General features: G+C 63.0%; 1 protein-coding gene across 2 annotated transcripts in view; it reads right to left on the bottom strand.

The window, feature by feature from the left end:
- Nucleotides 1-2,065: 2,065 nt before the first annotated feature.
- SNX4 (sorting nexin 4) overlaps nucleotides 2,066-15,424 on the bottom strand; it is a 28,510-nt gene continuing 15,151 nt past the window's right edge. The window contains exons 5-14 of one of the 2 annotated variants that reach the window (XM_029071217.1): nucleotides 14,665-14,712; nucleotides 12,437-12,492; nucleotides 12,193-12,265; nucleotides 11,716-11,744; nucleotides 10,807-10,872; nucleotides 8,547-8,636; nucleotides 8,158-8,257; nucleotides 6,879-7,024; nucleotides 3,872-3,986; nucleotides 2,066-2,530 (exon numbers count right to left, since the gene is read on the bottom strand). In XM_029071217.1, coding sequence (XP_028927050.1) covers nucleotides 2,483-2,530; nucleotides 3,872-3,986; nucleotides 6,879-7,024; nucleotides 8,158-8,257; nucleotides 8,547-8,636; nucleotides 10,807-10,872; nucleotides 11,716-11,744; nucleotides 12,193-12,265; nucleotides 12,437-12,492; nucleotides 14,665-14,712 — 771 coding nt within the window. In that variant the 3' untranslated portion in view covers nucleotides 2,066-2,482. Of the gene's footprint in view, nucleotides 2,531-3,871; nucleotides 3,987-6,878; nucleotides 7,025-8,157; nucleotides 8,258-8,546; nucleotides 8,637-10,806; nucleotides 10,873-11,715; nucleotides 11,778-12,192; nucleotides 12,266-12,436; nucleotides 12,493-14,664; nucleotides 14,713-15,424 lie in introns of both variants that reach the window. The other variant, XM_029071208.2, reaches the window with a different exon arrangement.

Raw genomic sequence — 15,424 nt, 5'->3', positions numbered from 1 at the left:
CTCCTCGTCTTCCCGCCCAAATCCTCTCCTCCTCCCCAACACCGTAGACGGCACCACCATCCTTCCCGCCTCACCGGCCCGTATCCTCGGCGTCAGCCTCGACTCCTCGCCGTCATTCAACCCACACATAAATGACGTTGGTATTTGTTAAGCGCTTACTACGTGCGGGGCGCTGTTCTAAGCGCTGAGGTAGATACGGGGTGATCAGGTCGTCCCACGTGAGGCTCCCAGTTAACCCCCATGTGACAGATGAGGTCACCGAGGCCCAGAGAAGCGAAGCGACTCGCCCACAGTCACACGGCTGACGAGTGGCAGAGCCGGGAGTCGAACCCGTGACCTCCGACTCTCCAGACTCTCCACTGAGCCACGCTGCACATCCGCTCGGTCACCACGTCCGCCGGTCCCGGTTCCGTGGCTAAGGTCCTCCCATTCCTCTCCATCCAAACCGCTGTCACGTCGACAGAAGCGCTCCTCCTCTCCCTCCTGGATGACGGCATCGGCCTCCTCGCTGACCTCCCCGCCTCCTGCCTCTCCCCACTCCCGTCTGGACTTCACTCTTCTGCCTGAATCACCTTGTACAGGAAGGCTCTGGGCACGTCACTCCCCTCCTCGAAAATCACCAGGGGTTGCCTATCGCCCTTTCCACGAAGCAAAAACCCCTCGCTTCAAACTTCGAAGCCGTCCATCCCCCGGCCCCCTCCGACTTCACCTCCCTTTTCCTCTCCCTCCCAGGCCGCACGGTCCGCTCCTCCGCCGCCGCCGCTCACCTCCTCACCGGGCCTCCTCCTTCCCTATCCCGCCGTTGCGGACCCCCGGCCCGCATCCTACCTCCGGCCCGGAACGCCCTCCCGCCTCACCTCCGCCGAACTCTTTTCCTCCCTTCAAAGCCCTACTGAAAGCTCACCTCTTCCAGGAGACCTTCCCAGTCTGAGCCTTCCCTTTCCCTCTGCTCCCCATCGTCCCGACTCGCTCCCTCTGCTCTTCCCCCTTCCCCTGGCACTTGTGTATATTTACGTATATTATTTATTGCTCTATCTTATTAACGACGCGTACAGATCCACGATTCTATTTATCTCGACGATATCGACACCCGACTACTTGTTTCGTTCTGCAGTCCGTCTCCCCGCTTTAGACCGTGAGCCCACTGTCGGGCGGGGACTGTCGAACTGCACATTCCGAGTGCTCAGTACAGTGATCTGCACAGTAAGTGCTCGATAGATGGGATTAAATGAGCGAACGAATTTTTCTCCAAAAACCATCGGGCCACGTCACCTCGCTCCTCGAAAAACTCCAGAGCGGTTGCCCATCCGCCTCGGCATCGAACAGAAACCGGTCACCGTCGGCTCCCGAGCCCCCCGGTGGCCCCCTCCTCCCTCCCCTCCCTCCTCCGGCCCGGCCCGCACGCTCCGCTCCTCTGCCGCCGCCCCCCGGCCCGCCCCCCGCCTCTGGCCCGGGACGCCCTCCCTCCTCATATCCCACAGACGACGGCTCTCCCCACACTCAAAGTCTCATTCCGTCTCCTCCGGGAGGCCTTCCCAGACCAAGCCCCCCTCTTTGCCTCGTCTCCCACCTCCCGTCCGCGTCGCCCCGCCCCGCCCCCTTTCTCCACCCCCTTCCCGGCCCCGCACCGCTCCTGTCCAGATCTCTCATTTTATTCGTTTTGATGTCTGTCTCCCCGCTCAGACTGTGAGTTTGCCGTGGGCAGGGAACGTGTCTGTCGTCGTACCGTCCTCTCCCAAGCGCTCGGCGGATACGACTGAATGAATAAACGGCACGTAACGAGCGCTTAACAGATACCACGATTATTATAAGGCTCTGCCCGTAGCAGGCGCCCGGTACAGTGCTCTGCACCCAACAGGCAGGCGCCCAGTACAGCTCTGCCCACTCGTGCCCCACCTACGCCAACAGCCCCAGACAACCCACCGCGCCTTGGGATCTCCCGCGTTGGCCGCAAGCCAGCCCTCTCCCTCCCGCGCCACCCCCGGCCCCCCGTTGGGGCGCGTCGCCACACGCCCGCCCGAGGGCCGCGGGTGCGGGCGCCGGCCTGGGCCTCTGGAGACGAGCGCTCAGCACAGCCCATTTTATTCTCCGCTCGGGGCACGGGGACCGACCGGGATTCGGGGCGGGCACGGCTCGGCTCCCGCTGGGTCCGGGGGCCGGGATCGGGACCCCGGCCGGTGGGTTGGGGGGGGGGGGGGGGAGGGGATCCCGTTCCCGCGCCCGCCCCGCGAGGCGCCCACGCCACCGCCCGCCCCGCACCCCACGGCCGGAAACGGTCCGGGGGCAGACCGGCGGCTCCGAGCCCTCCGGGGGGCGCGGGGGATGAGCGGAGGGGGACGGGGCCGCCCCGCCCGCCGCTAAGCCCGCCTCGGCGTCGGATTCATCTTGGTCAGAGCCCCCGGCGCGGGCGGGCGCCGCAGGGTGAGAGGGCACCCCCGCCGGGGTCGGGGCTGGCGTCTGCGGGCGGCGGGGGCTCCTCCGGCTACATCTTGCCGAAGCACTCCTTGGCGTTGGTCCACACCTGGATGCCCTGGGGGGGCGGAAAGCTTCGGGTCAGAATCGGGTTTCGGGTCCGGGGTGGTCGCGACCCCGACGCCGCCTTCGCCCGCGGAACCCTGGCTCGCCCCCGGGCACCGGACCCGGACAGACACGGATGGCCCGTGGGCACGGCCCCCCCGACAAGGACAGACGAGGATAATACTACTGATAGTGATAGTATCTGTTCATCGCTATGTGCCAAGCACTCTACTGAGCGCTGAATAATAATAATGATGATATCTGTTAAGTGCCCGTTATGAGCGAGGCACCGCACGGAGTTGGACGATGGTAACGATGATGATATTTAAGCGCTTATCACGAGGGAGGCACCGTACCGAGGGCCGGATGATGATGACGATGATGATGATATTTGCTAAGCGCTTACCGTGTGCCAGGCGCGGTACCAAGCGCCGAGGTGGATACAAGCAAATCGGGTTGGACGCGGTCCCCGTCCCCCGTGTGGCTCGCAGTCTCCACCCCCATTTCGGAGATGAGGGAACCGAGGCCCAGGGAAGTGACTCGTCCGAGGTCACACGGCAGACTAGTGGCGGAGCCGGGATTAGCACCCGTGACCTCCTGAGCCCCAGGCAGACGCAGGCCCCGGCCACTCCGCCACGCTCTCAAAACGGGCGACTGGTACGGCGGCACCGACCGGTAGAGCGGCACGGGGAGAGACAGACTCGGACGGCCCGCGGGCGGGGCAGCCGACGTGGTCCGGACAGCGGAAGGACCTGGGTTCTAATCCCGACTCCACCACTCATTCGTCGATTCATATTTCTTAAGCGCTCACTACGTGCACAGCACCGTACCGAACGCTTGGACTGTTCAAATCGGCAACAGATAGAGACGGTCCCCGCCCACCGACGGGCTCGCGGTCTGAAGCGGGGAGACAGACGACGGAACAAGTATCTGCTGCGTGACCTGGGCAAGTCCCTTCACTCCTCTGTGCCTCAGTTGCCTCATCTGTAAAACGGCCACTCGTTCATTCCGGCGTATCTACGGAGCGCTTGCCGTGCGCGGAGCACTGAACCAAGAGCTCGGGAGAGCGCAACAGAACGTCAGACCCGTTCCCCGCCCACAACGAGCTCACACTCTAGAGGACGGAGCCCGCGAGCCCCGCGCGGGACGGGGACTGCGTCCGACCCCATCGGCTTCTATCCCCCCAGTGCCTGGCACACAGTAAAGCGCCCAACGAACACCGTCGCTGTTATCGGTATTCTGCTTATCGCCACGACGGGCGGACCCGGACGGCGGACGCGTCTCCCCCGGCGGCACCGAACGCCGACGGGGCCGGGGAGGGGGGAGGCCGCGGCGAGGGGGCGGCGGGACCTGCCTTCTTGCACATGGCGACCTGCATGAGGGCGTATCCGGCCAGGGCCTCCCTCAGGTCGCGGTTCTTCTGCTCCTTGAAGCGCTCGATGTCGGCCCAGGCCGTCTGCACGAACTCCCTGAAAGGCCCGCAGAGAGTCTCGCCCGCCCTGGGGACCCCCCGCCCTCTCCCCTCGCTCCCCGGCCCCGGACCGCCCTCCCCGCCTTCAAATCCCTGCCGACGCCCCACCGCCTCCGGGAAGCCTTCCCGGGTGTCCCGCCCCCCCCCCGCCCCCACCTCCGCCCCCTCACTCACACGCTCTCCCCGCCCGCAGCAGATCCCAGTTCTTCCTCCGGACACCCCACCGCCTCCAGAAAGGCTTCCCTGATTCCCCTCCCGCCTCCGTCCCCTCGTTCGCGCCGCTCCCCCGCCTCGGGCCTCCCTCCCCGTAGCGGGCCCCCACCTCCCTCCGCCTTTAAATCCTTTTAAAAAATAATGATACTTAAGCGCTCAGTACGTGCCAGGCACTGTGCTAAGCGCTGGGCAGATACAATCTAATCAGGTTGGACACGGTCCCCGTCCCCCCTGGGGTTCCCAGTCTCTCTCCCCATTTGCCCGCCGAGGCCCAGAGGAACGAAGCGACTCGGCCGCGGCGGCCCGGCGGACGGGAGGCAGGATTGGCACTCGGGACCTCCGACTCTCAGGCCCGGGCTCGTTCCGCTAGGCCGCGCTCCTTCGCGCCATCCTTCCTGAAACCCCGCCGCCTCCGGGAAGCCTTCCCCGGCTTCGGCTCCCGGAGCCGACCGTCTCCCACCCCGCTCGCCCGCCGACCTTCCTCTCAGTATCTACTTCGGTCGCTGCTGTAAACGGGTTCGGATCCGACTCCCCCCGTTACAGAGGAACCGTCTTGGGGGCTCGTTTTTGGACTTTCCCAACCGCTCAGTACGGTGCTCTGCATTCAGGGGACGCTCAGTAAGTGCTATCGGTACTATTACTAATAATAACGTTGGTATTTGTTCAGCGCTTACTATGTGCCGAGCACTGTTCTAAGCGCTGGGGGAGATACAGGGTCATCAGGTTGTCCCATGTGAGGCTCACGGTTTTCATCCCCATTTTACAGATGAGGGAACTGAGGCACCGAGAAGTGAAGTGACTCGCCCGCGGTCACCCAGGTGACCGGTGGCGGAGCTGGGATTCGAACCCATGACCTCCGACTCCCAAGCCCGGGCTCTTTCCACTGAGCCACGCTGTTTCTCCGGTAATAACAATTACCGTTAATAATTCCCTGGTATTCATCACAATAGTAATCACGATGACGGGATCTGTTAAGCGCTTACTACGTGCCAAGCACTGGTCTAAGCGCTGGGGTAGATAGAAGGTGCTCAGGTCGGCCCACATCTTCATCCCCATTTGACAGATGCAGCGAGAAGCAGCGTGGCGCAGTGGAAAGAGCACGGGCTTTGGAGTCAGGGCTCATGAGTTCAAATTCCAGCTCTGCCACTTGTCGGCTGTGTGACTGTGGGCGAGGTGCTTCACTTCCTCTGTGCCTCAGTTCCCTCATCTGTAAAATGGGGATGAAGACTGTGAGCCCCACGTGAAACAACCTGATTCCCCTGTGTTTACCCCAGCGCTTAGAACAGCGCTCTGCACATAGTAAGCGCTTAACAAATACCAACATCATTATTATTATTATTTTTATTATTAGATGTCAGACCCGTAAGCCCGCGGTGGGCGAGGGATGTCGCCGTTGACCGCTGTACCGTCCCTTCCCAAGCGCTGAGCACAGTACTCCGCACGCGGCGAGCGTTCGGTAGATACTAACCGGACGAATGACCGTAAGCTCCTTGAGGGCAGAGCTGGCTAGTCTACCTCTATTGCTCACTTGGAATAATAATTACGGTATTTTTTAAGCGTTGACTACGTGCCAGGCACTGTAAAAATAAAAATGATGATGGCGTCTGTTAAGTGCTTACTATGTGCTACGCGCTGCGGTGGACACGAGGTAATCAAAGAGGTCGTCCCATGTGGGGCTCACAGTCTTCATCCCCATTTTACAGATGAGGGAAGTGAGGCCCAGAGAAGTCAAGCAAGTCGCTTGCGACTTGCCCAAAGCCACACAGCAGACAAGTGGCGGAGGCGGGATTAGAACCCACGGACCTCCGACTCCCAAGCTCGGGCTCTTTCCACTGAGCCGCGCTGCTTCTCTAGTAAGTGGTGGAGGCACTGTACTAAGCCCTGGAAGTGAAGTGACTTTTCCAAGGTCACAGGGCAGACGAGTGGCAGAGCCGGGATCAGAACCCACGACCTTCTGAGTCCCAGGCCCGGGCTCTAACCGCTACGCCGTGCTGCTTCTCATGATGGCCACTCCAAGCGCTTAGTTCAGTGCTCTGCACACCGTAAGCGCTCAATAAATACGACCGAATGAATAACGGCCCTCCGACGCGGCACCCGGTGTGGCCTTGCGGACGGAGCCCGGGCCTGGAAGTGCCTCCGCCACTTGTCTGCCGCGTGACCTCGGGCAAGCCACTTCACTTCTCGGTGCCTCGGGGACCTCATCCGTCAAATGGGGATGAAGACTGGGAGCCTCACGGGGGGACAACCTGGTGACCCCGTATCTCCCCCAGAGCTCAGAACGGTGCTCGGCACATAGTAAGCACTTAAATACCCCTATTATTATTTTTATTACTGCTTTCACTTCCCTGGGCCTCGGTCCCCTCATCTGTCAAATGGGGATCAAGTCCGGGAGCCCCACGTGGGACCGCGTCCAACCTAGTGTTAGCTTGTAAATGCTTAACAAACTCCATTAAAAACAAAAAGCGGCGGAGCCGGGACGAGAGGCCAGGTCCTCTGCCTCCCAGGCCCGCCCGGGCTCCACCGACCCGGCCGCGCCGCCTCCTCGTCCCCGACACGGCCCCGGCTCCGCCGGCGCCCCCGATCCCGGGGCTGGCCTCCCCCCGGCCCCTCGGCCCCCGGCCCGCGGCCCCCCTCCCCGCCCGCCGGCCCCCGGCGCCCCCGAGCCCCGGCCCGTTACCTGCCCTCCAGGTTCTTGGACTTGAGCTGGTCCTCCCCGTCGTCGATCTGCTCCTCCAGCGCCTTCACCTTGGCTTCTCTCTGCTCCGGCGTCTCTTGGCCGAACAGCTTGCTGGTCACCCCCTTGAGGGAGAAGGTCCGCACCGTCTGGGGGGGGGGGGGGAAACGCGAGGACACAGGCCAGTGAGAGGACCGCCCCCCGCCCCCCGGAAGGGGACACGGAGACGGGGCCCGGGGGGGAGGGGTGCAGGGGAGAACTGGGGAGACAGGGCACGCTGGGCAGGAGCGTGGGGGGGCCGGGGTAGAGGGCAAGGAAGAGGGGAGGGAAAAGGAGGGGGGAAGAGGGAGGAGAAAGAATAGGAAAGAGAGGGCAGGGGACGGGGAAGGAAAAGGGAGGAGAGGGGAGGGAAAGGAAGGGGAGGAGAGGAGAGGAAAGGGAGGGCAGGGAAAAGGAAAGAGAGGGAAGGGGGAAGGAAAGGGAGGTGAGGAGAGGGGAGGGAAAGGAAGGGGAGGAGAGGAAAGGGAGGGCAGGGAAAAGGAAAGGGGGGGGAAGGAAAGGGAGGTGAGGAGAGGGGAGGGAAGGGAATGAGAGGGAAGAGAGGGGAGGGAAAAGGAAAGAGAGGGAAGGGGGAAGGAAAGGGAAGTGAGGAGAGGGAAGGGAAGGAGAGGAAAGGGAGGGCAGGGAAAAGGAAAGAGAGGGAAGGGGGGGAAGGAAAGGGAGGTGAGGGGAGGGAAGGGAAGGGAATGAGAGGGAAGAGAGGGGAGGGAAAAGGAAAGAGAGGGAAGGGGAAAGGAAAGGGAGGTGAGGAGAGGGAAGGGAAGGAGAAGGAAAAGTAGAGAGGGGAGGGAATGGAAAGGGAGAAGAGCAAATGGAATCGAAGCAGAGGGAAGGGGAGGGAAGGGAAAAGGAGCAGAGAGAAGGGAAAGGGAGGAGAGGGAAAGGGAGGGGAGCAAAGGAAAGAGGGAGAGGGAGGAAAAAGAAAAAAGAGGGCAGGGAACCGATGCCTGTCTACTTGTTTCGTTTCGTCGTCCGTCTCCCCCTTCTAGGCCGTGAGCCCGTCGTTGGGTAGGGATCGTCTCTATCTGTTGACAGAATGTACTTTCCAGGTGCTTAGTACCGTCTGCCGCACAGTAGGCGCTCAATAATTACGACCGAACGAAAGGAAATGGAAAGGGAGCAGAGGGGAGGGAGAAGGAGGGGAGGGAAAGGGGGGAAGGAGAGGAAGGGGAGGGAAGGGGAGGGAGAAGGAGATGAAGGGAAGGGGAGGGGAGCAAATGACCCCCGTGGTGAGCTCCTGGCACTGCTGCTTCTTGGCGGCGAGGCCCTGGGCGGCCGTCTCCAGGTCCAACTGCAGGAGCTCGTGTTTCCGGCAGACGGCCCTGTGCGGGAGGGGGTGGGGGGGACGGCCTTTGGCGTGACAGAGGAGACCCTCACCCCGCTTCCCCCCCGGACCCCGAGGCCTCCCCCGATCCTGCCCCGCGGCCCCCTCGGCGGGAGGTCGGCGAGCGGACGGATCCACCGACCGCCACACGCCGCCGCCGGGAGATGAGGCGGCGGGGGCCGCGGAGGGCCTCGACGAGCCCCGCCGGCCCCCCGCCCCCACCCGCCCCCCCGGCCCGGGGTGTGGGGGGGAGACTCCGGCCGAGGGCGCCGCGGACGGACGCTGACCTCAGGGCCTCGGCGTAGAACAGGTACTCTTTGAGCTGGTCGGCGTACAGCTCCTGCTCCTCCAGGATGTTATCGATGGAGGCCGCGTAGCTGGGGGAGCGGAGGCCGGCCTCGGTCACCCCGCGGCCCACGCCGGGCGCCCCCGGCCCCGGAATCCGGGACGGTCGCCCGCCGACCGTCAGCCGGCCCCCTCCTACTCCAACCCGGCCCGCACGCTCCGCTCCGCCCTCCTCCCCTCGCCCCGCCGCCGACCCCCGGCCCCCGGCCCGCCTCCGGCCCGGGACGCCCTCCCTCCTCAAATCCCCCAGACGGCGACTCTCTCCCCCCTTCGAAGCCCTGCTGAGGGCCCACCTCCTCCAAGAGGCCTTCCCCGACCGCGCCCTCCTTTCTTCTCCTCCCTCTCCCTCCCGCGTCGCCCCGACTCGCTCCCTTTGCTCTTCCCCTCCTCCCCCGGCCCCACACCGCTTTATGTCCGGATCTGACATTTTATTTATTTGTAGCGACGTCTGCCTCCCCGCCGCCGGCTCTAGACCGCGAGCTCGTTGCGGGCAGGGAATGTCGCCGTTTCCGGTTGTGCTGTTGTACTTCTCCACTTGGAGAAGTAGCGCGGCTCAGTGGAAAGAGGGCCGGGCTCGGGAGTCGGAGGGGGTGGGTTCGAATGCCGGCTCCGTGTGACTCTGGGCCAGTCACCTCACTTCTCTGGGCCTCAGTGACCTCCTCCGGAAAATGGGGATTAAGACCGTGAGCCCTACGTGGGGCACCCCCATCACCTTGTATCTACCTCAGCGCTCAGACCAGTGCTGGACACACAGTAAGCGCTTAACGGACATCACAGTTATTATTACTGTTATTATTGTCCCTTCCCGACGACTGAATGAACGAGAGTGTGGAGCTGATGGAAATTACCAAGGGAAACATATACTTATCAAACTTGGGCAGGGGAACAAGGATGTGCTTGATACAGTGCTGGGCACACAGTAAGCGCTTAATAAATACGACCGAATCAACGAACGACCTCCGGTCTCCCGCGGTGAAGGGATCGTCGTTCAGTGACGGCCGAGATCTTAAGCGGCCGGCGTTGGGACTTTGAATCCCCAGCTGCTTGTATCGATCCCGGCGCTCAGTACAGTGCCTAGCACATAGTTAACTGCTTAAGAAATACCATTAGTATTAATAAACAGGGCTAAATTATATGGAGTTGCACTTCTCCCTCATCGTGTCAATCTCCTCCTCGCTAGCCGCTGTTCTCGGGGAGAGGTGGGTACAAAAAAAATGTATACTTATGATATCTGTTAAGCGCTTACTATGTGCCAAGCACTGTTCTATGCGCCGGGGTAGACACGAGGTCATCGGGTTGGACACGGTCCCCGTCCCACAAAGGGCTCACCGTCTTCATCCCCACTTCTCAGATGAGGGAACCGGGGCCCAGAGAAGTGACTTGCCCAAGGACACACAACGGACGCATGGGGGAGCCGGGATCAGAACCCACGACCCTCTGCCTCCCGGGCCCGGGCTCCAGCTACTAGGCCGCACCGCTTCTCCTGATATCGCTGCCCTTGTTCCTTCCTAAGCACACTCAGTACAGCGGGCAGGGCTCAGTAACGATGACAATACTAATAAGGATGGTATTTGTTAAGCGCTTACTATGGGCCGAGCACCGTTCTAAGCACTGGGGGAGATACAAGGTGATCGGGTCGTCCCACGTGGGGCTCACAGGTTTAATCCCCAATTTCCAGATGAGGGAACCGAGGCCCAGAGAAGTGAGGTGACGACTCGCCCAAGGTCACACAGCTGACAAGTGGAGGAGCCGGCATTCGAACCCATGACCTCCGACTCGCAAGCCCGGGCTCTTTCCACTAAGCCAGGCTGCTTCTCAGTCAGTACGGGCGGGCGGCGCTCAGTATACACCGACAGCAGCGTGGCTCGGTGGGAAGAGCCGGGGCTCGGGAGTCGGAGGTCATGGGGTCGGATCCCGGCTCCGCCGCTCGTCGGCCGTGTGACCGTGGGCGAGTCACTTCCCTTCTCTGGGCCTCAGTGACCTCATCTGTCAAATGGGGATGAAGACTGGGAGCCTCGTGGGGGACAACCTGATCGCCTTGTCCCCGCCCCCCCCCCCCCCCCCCGGCGCTTAGAACAGTGCTTTGCACATAGTAAGCGCTTAACAAATACCAACATTATTATTATTGCTTCTCCCTGGCCTCCCCCACGGCCCCAAGGGTGCCCCCCCGCCGGCCGGTCCCCGGCCCCCGCGGAAGCTCACACGTCCATGTGGTGTCCCGCGCTCTGCAGCCCGTCCCCCATCTCCTTCTCGATGGCGCTCCACTCGCTGCGGGCACGACGGAGACCCTGAGCCCCTGCCCCGCCACCACCGGGACCGCCACGACTCCTCCTCCCCCCTCCTCCCCCTCCCCGGGGACCCCCCACCCCCGGCCTGGTCCCGCTCCCAGCTCCCCCACCCCCAGGCCCAGTCCCAGCACTTCCTAATATCCACCCCGGCGCTTAGTACAGTGCCTGGCACATAGTTCAGCGCTTAACCGGTACCAAAATTATCATTATTAAGCGCTGACTACGTGCACCTACTAAGCGCCGGGGCGGAAACGAGCAAATCGGGTAGGACGCAGGCCCCATTCCCCCGGGGGGGCTCACAGTCTCAGTCCTCATTTGACAGATGAGGAAACTGAGGCCCAGAGAAGTGAAGCGACTCGCTCAGGGTCACGCATCGGACAAGCGCGACAAGAGAGGCGGCGCGGCTCCGTGGAAAGAGCCGGGGCTGGGGAGTCAGAGGTCGTGGGTTCAAATCCCGCCTCTGCCGCCTGTCAGCTGTGTGACTGCGGGCAAGCCGCTTCACTTCTCTGGGCCTCAGCGATCTGGAAAATGGGGATGAAGACCGGGGGCCTCACGTGGGCCAACCCGATGACCCCGTATCCCCCCCGGCGCTCAGAACAGCGCTCTGCACATAGTAAGCGCTTGACGGGTACCAACATTATCGTTACTGTAAGAGGCGGGGGCCGGGATTAGAACCACGACCTGCTGACCCCCGGGCCCGGGCTCCAGCCACTACGCCGTGCCGCTTCTCGATCCCCGGTTGGGCCCCAGTCCCCAAACCCCCCTCCCGTCACCCCCAGCCAAGTCCTTGACCCCCAACTCCCGGCCCGGGCCCCGTCCTGACCTGAAGACTCTCCCATAGTTCCCGTGCACCTTGTAGACGCCATACAGCCGGTCTGCCGCCCGCTGGCACCGCCCGGGCGAGGGCGAGGCAGAGGGGAGGGAGAGAGGGGGGGGGTCGGAACACGGGAGCCACCTGCCGTGCCCCCCACGTTCCTCTCGGCACCCCCTGCCTGGAACCGGCCCACGCGAAGACCCGGAGCCCGCCGGCGCCCATCGCCGCCCGCCCCAGAAACGGGCACGACCCCGTCTCGGTGCTCGCCCGAGGCCGGGCGGATCCGGGACCGGCCGCCGCCGCGGGGGAGAGGGGAGCCCCTCCGGGCACCCGCGGCTCCGCCGTCCCCATCCGGCAACCGGGCGCAAGGCTCGGGTGTCACCCGGGGGCCGAGGGCGCGGGCAGAGGAGGGGAGGGTTCCGGGGTGGCGACGAGGGGCGGCAGAGGGGACGGGGGGACGGGGGGACGGGGGGGGCGGGCACTTACGGCTCGGACCCGCAGGAGGTGCGTGATGGCGGCCTGCAGCTCGTCGCTGTAGTGTCTCAGCTCGGTGAACCTCCTGAGAGCGGGGCGGGGAGTCGGGCGGGGAGCCGGAAGGGACGGCGGGGCTCCGACGGCCCACGCCCCCGGCCCGGCCCCCGACCCCCCGGGGACGGGGGCCCGCGGGGTCCCGGCCGCAGCGGGCATCACCTCGGACGAGCCGGGCCCCTCAGGGAGCCCCGGGCCTTACCTGTCGGGGTTCCTCACGCGGTAGGTGGCACTGAGCGCTCGGAGCCGGGAGTCGGCCTGGAAGACGCCACCCCGTCAATCCACCGACGGTATTTACTGAGCGCTCGCTGACCGTGGGCCGAGCGCCGTACCGGCCGCTTGGGAGGACGGTGTCGGTGGACCAGTCCCTTCCCCTCTTCCCTCCCTGACCGCCGCCTTCGACCGTTGGCTCTCCGCTGGCTTCTTCCCCACTGCTTTCAAACCCGTCCGCGTCTCCCCCATCCTCAAAAAAATCCCTCCCCTGACCCCACGGCTCCCTCCAGTTATCGCCCCATCTCCCTCCTGTCATTCCTAATAATAATGATGTTGACGGTATTGGTTAAGCGCTTACTAGGTGCAGAGCGCTGTTCTAAGCGCCGGGGGAGATGCAGGGCCATCGGGTTGCCCCTCGTGGGGCTCCCGGTCTTCATCCCCATTTGACAGAGGAGGTCACCGAGGCCCAGAGAAGCGAAGCGACTCGCCCAAAGTCACACGGCTGCCAAGGGGCGGGGCCGGGATTAGAACCCAGGACCTCTGACTCCCAAGCCCGGGCTCTTGCCACTAAGCCACGCTGTTTCCCCACCCTCTGCCTCCATTTCCTTTAACTCCTTTCTAGACCCCTCACGTGGCAGGCGCCCAGTACGGTTCAGGGCTCCGCCCACGGCAGCCTCCCAGGACAATCGCATTTATTGAGCGCTCACCGTGTGCAGAACACCGTACTAAGCGCTCGGGAGAGCACAGTACAATAAACAGACACATTCCCCGCCCACAGGAGCTTACGTTCTAGAGGGGGAGATGGACGTCAAGAGCTCAGCTTTACGGTGCTTTACACACAGTAAGCGCTCGACAAATACGATTAAACGAATGTACATCAACACATGAGTGATACGGACAGTTCGGCGCTCTGCATACGGCAGACGCCGAGCGCGGCCGAAAGCTCTGTAAATCCATTCAACTCCTTCAGTCGTATTCATCGAGCGCTTTTTCTGTGTGCAGAGCACTGTACTAAGCGCCTGGGAGTGTAAGAATAATGCTGGTATCTGTTAAGCGCTTACTACGTGCAGAGCACTGTTCTAAGCGCCGGGGGAGATACGGGGTCATCAGGTTGGCCCCCGTGGGGCTCACGGTCTTCATCCCCATTTTCCAGGAACTGAGGCGCCGAGAAGTGAAGTGACTTGCCCAAAGTCACACCGCTGACAGGGGGCGGAGGCGGGATCAGAACCCACGACCTCTGACTCCCAAGCCCGGGCTCTTCGCACCGAGCCTCGCTAACCACAGACAGACACGTCCCCGCCCACGACGAGCTCGCGGTGTAGAGGGGGAGACGGACGTTCATATAAATATACAAATAAATAACATTCGCACACGGTAAGGGCTCAGTGAATCCGACCGAATGAATGAATGGATGAAGTGGTGCAGCCGGGATCAGAACCCGGGTCCTTCGGACTCCCGGGTCCGGGCTCTACCCACTGACCCCACCCCGCTTCCCATCCTGTGCCGAACCCGAAGGACGAAGCTCGGTGCAGGTCCCGCATCCGGATCCTCGGCCCCGCCCCCGGGCCGATCCCCAGACTCATTCCTTCATTCAATCGGATTTAATGATGATAACGATGACGACGGTGGTATGTGTTAGGCGCTTACTAGGCGCAAAGCACCGTTCTAAGCGCCGGGGAGGATACAAGGCGATCGGGCTGTCCCACGTGGGGCTCACGGTTTCTAGTCCCCACCTGACAGATGAGGGACAGAAAAGTGAAGTGCCTCGCCCCAAGTCACACAGCTGGCAAGCGGCGGGGCCGGGATTCGAACCCATGACCGCCGACTCCCAAGCCCGGCCTCTTTCCACTCAGCCAGCTGCTTCTCTGGATTTACTGAGCGCTTACCGCGCCTAGGGCACTGTACTAACGTACACCAGAGAAGCAGCGTGGCTCAGTGGAAAGGGCCTGGGTTAAGGGTTCGAATCCCACTCTGCCGCTTAGCTGCGTGAGCGCGGGCAGGTCGCTTCACTTCTCTGTGCCTCGGTTACCTCGTCTGGAAAATGGGGATGAAGACGGTGAGCCTCCCGTGGGACGACCCGATGACCCTGTATCTCCCCCGGCGCTCGGAACGGTGCTCCGCACGTAGTAGGCGCTGAACAGATACCGACACCAAGAGAGACCATCCCCGCCCACACCGGGCTCGGGCCCGACCCAACCCGCCGGTCCCGCTCGGTACCTTGGATTGAAATCCGGTTTCGTTCACCGTCTCCTTCCAGGACGTCTCCTGAAAACCAAACGGGGCGAGGGGTTGCCGCGCCCCGCCCTGGACGTGGGAACGGTCAACCCCCTTTCTGCCCCCCACCTCGCACCCAGCACCAGGGACCTGGGTTTTCGGACCCGGGCGTCCGGCGGAGCGGTGGCCGCGGGCTCCGCGGGTGCCCCTCGTCCCCACCCCCCGAGCCCCGCCGCCGGCGGGGACGGACTGGACGCGCCCCCGCCCCCCGTGCCGAGCCCCGTGCCCGGCGCCGGGGCGGGGGGTGACGGCAATAATAGTAATAATACTAGTGTGTTTTAATAATAACGTTGGTATTTGTTAAGCGCTTACTACGTGCCGAGCACTGTTCTAAGCGCTGGGTTAGACACAGGGGAATCGGGTCGTCCCACGTGGGGCTCACGGTCTTAATCCTCATTTTACAGATGAGGTAACCGAGGCACCGAGAAGTGAAGTGACTTGCCCAAAGTCACACAGCTGACAAGCGGCCGAGCCGGGATTCGAACCCATGACCTCTGACTCCAAAGCCCGGGCTCTTTCCACTGAGCCACGCTGCTTCTCTTTGCCAAACGCGTGATTATAATAACGTATCCGTTAAGCACCGACTACGTGCCAAGCACCGTTCGAAGCCCTGGGGTAGATACCAGTCAACCAGGTCGGACACAGTCCCCGCCTCCCGGGGGGGGGCGCGCGCTCTTTCTCCCCGTTTCACAGATGAGGAAAC

Source organism: Ornithorhynchus anatinus, chromosome 1, assembly GCF_004115215.2.
Source record: "Ornithorhynchus anatinus isolate Pmale09 chromosome 1, mOrnAna1.pri.v4, whole genome shotgun sequence".
In the NCBI taxonomy this organism is placed as follows: domain Eukaryota; kingdom Metazoa; phylum Chordata; class Mammalia; order Monotremata; family Ornithorhynchidae; genus Ornithorhynchus; species Ornithorhynchus anatinus.
This window is presented reverse-complemented; position numbering and strand designations above follow the sequence as displayed.